Consider the following 10,665-nt stretch of genomic DNA (forward strand, 5'->3'; position numbering starts at 1 on the left):
AAGTGTAAATTGGTTGTGTCATTCAGAAATCAAATAAACATCAAATCATTTATTTAGCACTTTACAGCATCTAAAATGATCAAAGTGCTTTACAGATTATATTTAAAAAATAAAAAAAATAAAAATTTAAGAACACAGCAAGAATAAAACAAACATTGAAACATTGCATATTAAAACAAAATGAAAACGTGTAAAACAAGAAGATGTCACAGCATCATTCCATGTTAAAAGCCATTCTGAATAAAAATGTTTTGAGCATGGATTTAAAAAATGTCAGGTCATTGATAGCTTGTAGTACTGGGGCTGAAGCGTTCCGGTGTTTAGGAGCGGCCACAGTGAAAGCCCGATCACCCCATCATTTACAGTAAGTCATGGGGACTTCCAGGAGGAAGAAAGGTGCCAGAAAATCGCAGTACAATGTCAAGCCCCAGTGAAACAATGAAACAATTGTTTTGGAATTTTCTTTCATAAACACACATGAGCATCACTGTGAAGCTTCATCAGGAAGAGCGTGTGGCTTAATGAAAAAAAACAAAAAACAAAAATGCTTCGATTCTCGGTGACACTCCTCTTATGAGAAATGGTATTTTTGGCTATGAGGTTTACAGTGACTCACTGACAAAAGTGGCCTTGGCATTTTTCCTCGTGTGACAGTTGACGGTCCTGTCACTATGCCACCAATTGATCATGTGCCCATAGCTACTTGGCCACAGGGATATCCCTTTGGTTGAATGGTCAGCACACATGACTCTTACTCGCCCCCGCCCGGGCCCTCCTTCGTCCTGCCACACTTGTATAGAAAATACAAATAGACAACACAATGGACAATTGAAGAGAAACACAAACTTCTGTCAATGAATAGGCCATGAAAAAAAGATTTATAAGACTGGCTAAAGCACTGTTGATTTTCAGAAAAACACAAGATTAAAAAGATGATATGATGTAAATGTAATACTTGATCTGATAACAGATGGTAATGGGCCAAAGAATAAGATACACGTTGTGTTATTCTAATCATGGGACATTTTCCTTGAGAACTTCCGGATTGTCTATATGTTTCACTTTTTTATTTCATTTCATATGATTTCGGTTTTATGAACAAATGCAATATCAGCATGTACGAATTGTGTACAAAACCAACAAAACCATTGTCTCATACAATTAAAAGAATGAAGAATGATCCTCTTTCAATACCTAGTGAAATAATGCACTGTCTGAAAAACTATGGTATCCTGACAATAAACATACCTAATCAGATCATAGATTCCAATCTACAGTATTTAGTCCATTACAGGATTATTATAGTTAACTAAAGACAAAAACTAAAACTAGCAGTGAAAAAATTATTTAGTAAACTGAAAAACAAGAAGACAACAGAATGAAAACTACAATGAACAATGCAAAACTAACTAAAACTAAACTGAACTGCAGATAACATCAGCTTAGTTTTAGCTCACTAGCAAGGACCACGCCACAACAATGTGCCATTAGCTGATTTAATGGGATGGAGTGTTGAGGATGAATGAATTATATCTACAGAGTGGAAAAGGTGAGGGAAGGTGAGGGAAGGTTGATGTCAGCGCGTCTGGTCTGGGAGGATGAACTGGAGACAGGTGGAGGGAGACTCAGAGTGGGGGTTCTGTCTCTGCGTTGTTCCGCTGGATTCATGCCCCCCAGACGATACCTTGGAGGAGATCTGAAAGGGAATGCGCTGGGAAGAGAGGGATGGAGGAAGGGAGGGAAGGATGGAGGGATGAGAGTGAGTCGAGAAATCGAGGCAAACAGAGGAAGGAAGGGGTTGACCGGGTGTTTGTAGGTTTGACCAGTGATTAGAGGTGTGGTTGAGGCGTGGCCCTGCTCCCGAACTTAAGTTAACTCATTAACTTCTATTTTTCTTAGAGATGGCTAAAGTTGCAAGAAGAAAACGCCACAGCTCAATATAAACTACTTTGAGACCGACCCACAGGTAGATAAGAGCGAATGTAACGTGATGAGGACTGATGGGAACATTTATGCAACTAAAAGGGAAAAATCCCACAAATTTGGAAGTTCATCTTCCAAGGTCTCACAGAGGCTCTCCTAATACCTGAAAAACTTAGACTAAGACTAAAACTAAATAAAAACTAGTAAACTCCTCAAAAATAAAAACTAAATTAAAACTGCTTAATCACTTTTAATCACTGCTATTCACGTCACCATATAATTCCTTCCTCATTTCTTCCTGTTAATGAATCTGTTACCAGGACAAGTTTCTCCTCATTTTATCTCTTCATTCATCATGATACCTTTTGTGTTAAACAAGGAAACTTCTGGTAGTGAACAGGAGGTTCACTACCAGAATTCCAGAGTTTACATTGTCATTGTATTGGTATTTTCCTTGTTTAACACAAAAGGTATCATGATGAGCAAAACAAAATGAAGAGATAAAATGAGGAGAAACTTGTCCTGGTGACAGATTCATTAACAGGAAGAAATTACTAATAGAGAGGAAGGAATTATATGGTGACGACATGAATAGCAGTTTCCATGAGTTTCATTATACAGTATGTGTAGAGTTGTATGTACTGGAGATAAACAAGTCTAAAAAATACTTGTGAAAATTCCTCAAACGGACTGTAACTATCTATGTTCTTCCTACAAGTCAAGAAAATATGTAACTGATTTACTGCAGACTCTGTTTTCTACTCTTATGCATTAATTCAGTCAATCTCCACAGTGGCTGCAATTCCTGTTTTGTTTTTATAAAATTTTGATAAAAAAACAAAAACAAACAAACAATATTTACAAAATAATAATAAACCATACCATAAACATGCATGCTGAATTTATCCATAGATTATGGAGAATGCATTTAATTAAAATCACCATCATGGGATTCATCTTAAACTCAGTGGACCTTTGGTTGGAGATAGTAGCATGATAACCTAAAATAAAACAATTTAGCTGACATGAATCTGGTGCTAGATAGAAAAGATAGTTTTGAGTGAGGCTTTCTGATGGTGGTTGCAATGAATATAAGGCATTTATCATAAAAAAAAGATTGAAAACCATCAATATTGTACCAATATACATTATCAATAATCTCTCAGACTAGAGCACATCTGTGTGGTTTTCTGGGAGAAACAAAATTAATAACAATTAATAATGAACAGATGACATTGTCATAGGAAATGAGTTTTAATTTCTTGTTTGAACTGCAATACTTGTATCTGTATTGCCGTTAAAAGTATTTGTATTGAACTTTATTACTTTATTACCAAAGGTGTTTCACAAAGGTTGTTTCTTCACAAGGTATAGATTTAAACATATTCAATCACCAACAGGTATTAAATATGTATAAAAGTGCAACAGACTGTGTTTAATTCCATGACAGCAGCTTATAGTATGCAGTAAGTGTTCCTGTCTTTAAATGATTTAAACCACATCAAAAATATAGTTTATTTTATGTATAATTTATGAGTATTCAAGGAGCTTATTTTAATGCAGTTTCACCAGTTTAGTTAATATTATGGACTCCACACCACAGACAACACGCACACAAAAAAAAGTATACATACGTATAGCAGAAGATAGTACATTAGAATTTGGGAGTTAAAAACAATTGACAGTTTGCTCTACAAACAACACATAAAGAAACACACCAGTGTTCATACCGTTTTATAATACAATATTCAAGACACAATTGGCAGCGTTTTTTAAAAAAGTGCACTGACTCTATGACCCATTTCTGAGGTCTGGGCTTTGTTCAGGTGAAACTGTGGATGGTGTTGTGCTGTCAGTTCCTCTTCCCGACTCTGTTGTGTATTCTTCTCTTGAACTTAGGTCCTGTGTATCTGGTAGATTCAGATCATACTCAAAAGCTGGATTGGTCTGTCCCTGTCTGTGTCGCCTCTGAACCTCCTCAAAGATCTGAAGAACCTTACAGACAGAGACACAGATGCAGACAGCATTAGTGAGAACATACAATACACTCTGTACTCTGTATGAACACAACAATATGGTTATATTACCTTGGATTTAGGAATGAGACCAACTCTGAAGAAACCTATGTGTCCCGTGTCAATTTTAGTACAGTCGACCACAGTAGATGCAATGTTCTCTGGGGAGGGGCCATCACACAGGACACCTTCCACCTAACCCAGCAACATGTTTAGAGTTTACTGTGTGAAGTGCTTATTGTATTTATGGAAATTAGCCTGGGGCTCCAATCTGGTATATTAACATGCAGATATTTATGAATATGCATTGTACTTTCTCTTAAATAAATTGAAAAAATGAAACAAATAAAGTGAAATTATTATCATTACAGTACCTTGTCTCCCAGTTTGGCATAAACTTGGTTGTGGTGAGTTGTGTCTGCCTCGCCTGTAGGGTTGGCTGAGGTTACTGCGATGGGCCCCACCTGCAGAATCAAGAGTTATTTTCAAAGATTCTGCCGACAAGTTTTAACCTAGAGACCTTCAGTGTACAGTTTGTCATACGCTTACCTTACTAATGAGGTGGGTGGCCACAGCACAGTCTGGGTTTCTGATAGCTATGCTTTGAGGAGTCCCTATGTGTTTGGCAGCATCTCCTAAACCAAAAATGTCCATCCATGGACCTGTGTAAGACAAGAGACCAATATCATTCTGGAAATACACCCACACCATGCAACATAGGGCACAAAGACATGAGCACAAACATGGAAACATACTGTATTACCTACGTTAGGTATGTGTCATGGCTGCATTGCTGCTACTTACCACTCTGTCTCTCTACATACAGTCTGCAGGCTACTGCAGAGCTGGTTTTCTTTTCATTATATATTAATTTCTGGTTTATTTTACACAGAAAATGTTTCTAAAATCTTAAAAAAAAAAAATAAAAAAAAAAAATCATAATATTTAATGTCTGTGACATATTCAGATTCCGCTTCATCAATGACAACTATAAAGGAAGGAGTCAGTGTTGCTGGAATGATTCCAATGTATTTCCTTGTCTATTGTGTGCTGGGAGCTGTGTGCATCACGTGAAAAATAGGCAAGGTGCCATACTGTATGTCTAGATCACAGGACAAAAGAGTGAGGCATCTGCATCTGCATCTGCAAAGACACACCTACCTCTGGGTATAACCATGCTTATGGAGGAGGGCCATGCAGCCTCCATGAAGTCCAGCAGCAGGGGGCTCAGCAGGTGTCGCACAGGCTCTAGCTGCTTGATTGAGGAGATCCACATGGACATGGGTCTGTCCTGCGCCTGTTTCTTCACCCTGAAGTCAAACACAACAATTAGAGGGTGACGAAAGTGAATCAATAAATGAATGCAGGTCAGGACATGGTCTTAAAAAACTGACTTGTAAGCTTTAACAACAGCATCAGGCCTGTTGCAAGCTGCCACCAGGACATAGACAGTGTCAGTAGGCATTCCACAAATGCCGCCATTTTTCATGATTTCTGCAGAAAAGAAGAGAAGAAAAATATCTCATATCAAGTACATAATCATATGTACATTTTAGGAATCCGCATTTTTGTCTTTTATATCTCACCTGCAATCTGCTGGACAGATGTGGCCTTACGGGCTGGTACGTGTGGACAGACATTTACGCCTCCCCCAACACCACTCAGCTTGATTAGAGGATTCCCAAAGGGGATCTGCGGGGACTGGAAGGTGCTGTTGAACATTTGGCCGAGGAAACAATAAAAGCTGACGAGGCCGAAGATGATGGTGACTCCTATGTCATAACCAAAAGGCAGAGCACCCACTGCATCCAGCAGGAAGCTAATGAGGATGAGCTGGAAGGTGAAGGTGTAGGCAAACCAGGTGAGATTGAGAAACAGTGCTGCAGCTGTCACCAAAACATTAAACAGCATGAAGCTAATGATGCCGACAGCCACACTGAAGCCTCTGGTGTCACCGTACAGGCCACCGTACCGTGTCAGTCCCCAGATTGTCCACATCATGCCATAGACGATGAAAACTGTACTCTCGAAGGTTTTACCCCGAGAAAAAGCAACTGAGCCACAGAGCAGCTGGAGCACCCCGCCAGCCACCACCACCCAGGGCAGCACCAGAACAGAAAGAGGATTTCTGTCACCAATTGTGGCTGTGATGGCAAAAGCAGCCAATACGTTGCAGGCGTGGCCTAACACCTCAGCATCTGCGTATTTGGAGTAGCCCAGGTGAGGTGTGTGCAGCTCTTTATCATGTGCTCGGATGGTAATTTGCTGCGTCCTGGAGAATAAAACCTTGAAATAGCCCTGGCCTGTAGGAATCTTGGTGCTGGAGACCATGTTGAAAGTGGTAACTAAAAGCATGAGGGCAGAGACTATGAATATAGCTGCCTGGACACCCTGAGTGCCTGCTTGGAAGAAGCCTCGAGGCTGGGCTGCAATGGCAATACAATAGGCCACAAAGAATAACTGGTAGAGTAACTCCACCAAGCTCTTCTGAAAACTGAACAGAGCCAAGATGAAGAAAAGCACAGAGAAGACGACAGGGAAGGGAACTGGGGAGAAAGGCTGGATTGAGTAGAGCGATAAGAGAGCACTGTAGCCTTCTGCAAATCTCAACACAGCAGTGAAGCCACAAAAAGTGGCGGCTAATGTGTCCAGTGCTCTGTAAAAGAGGACACACATGCCGAGCTGGTAGACTCCAGCCGTCCACAGCCAGGGCACGTGACCGATGGAGAGCTGAGGGACCACACCTAACAGAGGACAGGCCAACACAGAGGCAGACAGCAGGTTCATCACCAAAGCCACTGACACCGCGTCACTACAGCCCTGGTCCTGCTCTGTTTTCAGCTCAGCTTTTCTCTTCAGGCCTGTTCCTGGAGGTTCCACTTTACCGTGAGTGATAATGGACAGCAGACGCCCAAATCCAAAGTAAACACCAACCAGGCAGACCAGGAGGTAGTTAGCAGCTGTTGCAGACTGACCGAACCCTGCAGCCACAAGACCAGCAATTTGATGGGCACTTGCTAAGCTAATAACAATAGCTATGACCGCCAGAACAGCTTTCTTTACTATGAGGGCAACGCTGCCGATGATGAACAGAGCTAAAGTGAACGCTGCCAGACCTGGGATCAGAGAGGACCTCAGGTCTGTTGGCCGTACCACTCCCTGTCCCACCAGGATGTACACCAGACCTGAACCACACCACAGGGCAGAGACAGTCAGACACACAGAGGAAAACAGCTGGGCGTGGGACAGACTGCGCCGGACACCTGAGAGACAGAAAGGGACAGATGAGAGAGACCAGGGAGAGGATTACTACTTTCACTCATGAAAACAAAACAGGCTTAGGCACAAATTAATTAGGCTATTATTGCCTTGCCTTGCTAAATGTGTGATTTCAGTTTTCAAAACCAACCTGCATAAACTAAGAGAGATGCAATGATGAGGAGCAGAACCCCCAGTGCAGTGTGGGGGATGAAGTCTTTTGCAGGAGAGCTGGCATAGTCGTTCACCAAAAGCAGAAGTGAACCTGTAGGTTATAACAAAAGCAGCATATATTTTTTGCTTCCTGCATCACCAAGTCTGCAAAAAAATTAAACTGATATCATATTGTAGGCTATGTATATCTAAGTTACTGCAGCAGATTTTTTTTTTTTGTCTGTCATTTATGCTACCTTAAATTCCCGAATAATAGGCTAATTCATTTAGCAACAACAAGACAACGGGCCAAAAATAGCTTGTAAAACTGAAAATGTTTGTGGGGAAAGGGCTGCAGGGTTGAAAACGCCCCTAGGCCTACGATTTCATTTTATAAACAAATCCCAAATAAACAAAAATTAAAATATTTTAATTTGTTTAAGCTTGGATTCCCGAGTAACATCGGATTTAATAACAGCCCCAACAAAACAACTGACCAAAGTATATTGTTAGTATCAGATCTGAAACTGTTTTAAAAACAAAATCTTACCGGCAGAGATTCCTAGTATGCCAACAGACGCATGTATTGAGTCCAGCTGAGCCATGGCAGGAGTCAGTGAGCTTCTCATCGTAAAGCTGCGCTTTATACGGCTGCGTCTGACGTCATACGCAAGGGAAACCTCGGAGGCAAACAGATTTACTGCATGTGGAGAGAAATAGGAAAAGTGATGTGATGTGTGTACAAATCAACTCACCTAATTCATAAATATAGTCACAATTAGCGGTAGAGAACTTTTACGTTTCTAATCGGCAGAGTTATGGAGTTTGCATATGAAAAGTTTGCAATTAACAGAAGGACTGGGAGGAGTGATTCAGCATTTTATCCCTAAAACTGGTTCTGTTGTGTTTCATGATGTCAGCCTGTTGGACAGCAAGTTGATGTGGGTGGAGACAGGAAAGGCTGGCAGGACTATAAAGAGTCTGCCCCAGAGTTCAGTCTGCACACCTCTACTTGGCAGCTCCACTCAACACAACCACCAGGCTACACAGGGTGAGGAATACCTAAATATACTTTTACTTTAACTCTGCTTGCTATAACTGCTATACAGTAGCTGCTTTCATGGTTAGACTTTTTTTTTTTTTTACAAACAGGTTAATTTTAGACATTAATGTGATAAAAGAAAAACAGTGGAAAATGTACAACATATTTATCTTCAATAGTGCATGTATTTATTCCAGCAGAGATTCAAACTTCTTCATGTAACTTCTCTTAATTGATGTCTACAGTGTTACCTGGCAAGAGCCGTACCCGGCCTCTCCTCTCACATCTAGCATCATTTTCTATGTAAACAAAATCACTACCTTCTGGTAAATTGGGTCCTGACAGCCAACATTTCATATCACAAAATTGAAATTCTGTAGTCTGTACAGTCTAAATATCTTCCGACCTTACATTGAATATATGTGCTTTGTGTGTTTATAGGAATCATGGCAAAGTGTGTTGCAGTCATCCTCTCAGGCTGTGGCGTCTATGATGGCACAGAGATCCACGAGGCCTCTGCTGTCCTCGTCCACCTGAGTCGTGCCGGAGCAAAAGTGAGAGAGCTAATTTATCATTTATGTATTTATTTTGTTTTGTTTTGCACCTTAGTGTTCAGTCCCATTATGAGGTCCTTGTTGTATCCAGCTCAACTTTCTGGTCCACTTATTTGCCATCAACACAACAACAACACTTTTATAATCCTGACCCACTGGGATAAAGTCAACTTTAATAACAACTCCATAAAGACTTGATAAAGAATGTTTTACATGTCAGTGTTTCATTTCAGGTGCAGATGTTTGCTCCAAATGTAGATCAGATGCACGTTGTAAACCACTGTGAGGGGAAACCTACAGCAGAGAAAAGAAACGTCCTGCAGGAAAGTGCCCGTATCGCCAGGGGTGAGGTGACTGATCTGGCCCAGTTAGATGTTTCAGCATTTGATGCCGCCATCATCCCTGGTGAGGATGAGTCAGCCATAAATGAACCTCATAAATGAACCTACTGTATGCTACTGTAAACTAATCCTGTGTGTGTGTTGTTCATCAGGTGGTTTTGGTGTGGCTAAGAACCTGAGTGACTGGGCAGTGAAGAATAAGGACTGCACCATCCAGCCAGATATGGAGAGGATCATCAAGGCTTTCCACAAAGCTGGAAAGCCTCTGGGCATGTGCTGCATCTCCCCCGTCCTCGCTGCCAAAATCCTGCCTGGCTGTGAGCTCACCGTGGGACAGGACAAAGACTGTGAGAAGTGAGTCAAAGAGTTTGTCATCAGCAGCAAATGTCTATGGATATTTATACATACAGACTGTATTGTACATTCGTGTCTCTGTTGTCCTCTTCAGGTGGCCGTTTGCTCAGACAGCAGGTGTTTTAAAGGAGATGGGCTGCAAACATGTGAACAAGGAAGTGGAAGAAGCTCATGTTGATGTGAAAAACAAGCTGGTCACCACCTGTGCCTTCATGTGCAATGCTCCCATTCATCAGGTTTATGATGGAGTAGGTGTCTTAGTTAAAGAGACGCTGAAACTGGCCTAAGAAGTCTAACTGCATACTGTCTGTCTGCATTCATTCAGTCATTCATTACTGTAAGTCATAATGCTCAGTCTTTAGGGTCACGGGGGAGCCCACCCCAGCTGACATTTGGTGACAGCTGATGTTTTTATATGATTACTTCAAAACCCATTTGTTTGAGATTTGCCAACTTTGCAAATATGGGATTACGGTATCTCCTAAATTTGTCTCAGCTTCACTGGGGAGTTCTCTGATGTTGTATTGTCAAGGTCATAGTCAACGTTTAATAAAAGTTATGTAAATGGAAAAATCACTGCTATGCATTTCTTTTTGTTTTTCTTAAAAATACTAAAATGAAATTGACACAGGTAAAAAAAAAAAATCTAAATAGTATGAAAAACAGGTTTCCACATATAGCAACATGTGTTTTGTTTGGACAGACAGTGGTTTATTCCACAGGTCGCCTGATTTATAAGCCAATTCAACTGTCTACGGTCTACCAATAAGCACTAAAAAATAGCATGTGCAAAGATTTAGTGTGCATGTTTCAGTATTTGAGGGGTTTACTGGCACATCACACCGTTCCGACAAGGCTTTCAATATAAGGGAAATGTGCGTTTTTCAACAGGTGACTGCCTCCTACTTCTCTGGACTTACTTCCATCTCTCTCTTTCTGTCTGTCTGTCCTGTCTAGCCTCTACCTGGTCATTTTTATTAAATTTAACCAACTCCTTTCATCATTGCCTAAGCCAAACCAGTGCA

The 10,665-nt window shown here is 40.9% G+C and overlaps 2 protein-coding genes across 2 annotated transcripts; one reads left to right on the plus strand and one right to left on the minus strand.

Moving 5' to 3' along the window:
• Nucleotides 1-3,714: 3,714 nt before the first annotated feature.
• On the minus strand, nt 3,715-7,954 carry LOC310992920 (uncharacterized protein; the record flags this gene model as incomplete). Its single annotated transcript, XM_083981150.1, has 9 exons — nt 3,715-3,918; nt 4,011-4,133; nt 4,313-4,402; nt 4,488-4,600; nt 5,100-5,248; nt 5,333-5,432; nt 5,525-7,201; nt 7,348-7,461; nt 7,900-7,954. 9 exons carry the CDS (start codon nt 7,952-7,954, stop codon nt 3,715-3,717), a joined length of 2,625 nt encoding a protein of 874 aa, XP_083837276.1.
• Nucleotides 7,955-8,369: 415 nt separating this feature from the next.
• On the plus strand, nt 8,370-10,163 carry LOC310992075 (glutamine amidotransferase-like class 1 domain-containing protein 3, mitochondrial). Its single transcript, XM_083980052.1, has 5 exons — nt 8,370-8,400; nt 8,833-8,945; nt 9,179-9,350; nt 9,439-9,640; nt 9,735-10,163. The coding sequence occupies exons 2-5, from the start codon at nt 8,838-8,840 to the stop codon at nt 9,925-9,927; spliced, it is 675 nt and encodes a 224-aa protein (XP_083836178.1). The 5' UTR covers nt 8,370-8,400; nt 8,833-8,837; the 3' UTR covers nt 9,928-10,163.
• The last annotated feature ends 502 nt before the right edge of the window (nt 10,164-10,665 follow it).

This window comes from Trachurus trachurus (genome assembly GCF_905171665.1).
Source record: "Trachurus trachurus genome assembly, chromosome: 10".
NCBI lineage: Eukaryota > Metazoa > Chordata > Actinopteri > Carangiformes > Carangidae > Trachurus > Trachurus trachurus.

Excerpts from the sequence above, each read along its gene's own strand:
- LOC310992075 (XM_083980052.1), top strand. The coding sequence starts at position 8,838 with ATGGCAAAGTGTGTTGCAGTCATCCTCTCAGGCTGTGGCGTCTATGAT. Across the intron at positions 8,946-9,178 it reads TGAGTCGTGCCGGAGCAAAA|GTGCAGATGTTTGCTCCAAA; the intron begins GTGAGAGAGCTA and ends GTTTCATTTCAG. Across the intron at positions 9,641-9,734 it reads CAGGACAAAGACTGTGAGAA|GTGGCCGTTTGCTCAGACAG; the intron begins GTGAGTCAAAGA and ends TGTCCTCTTCAG.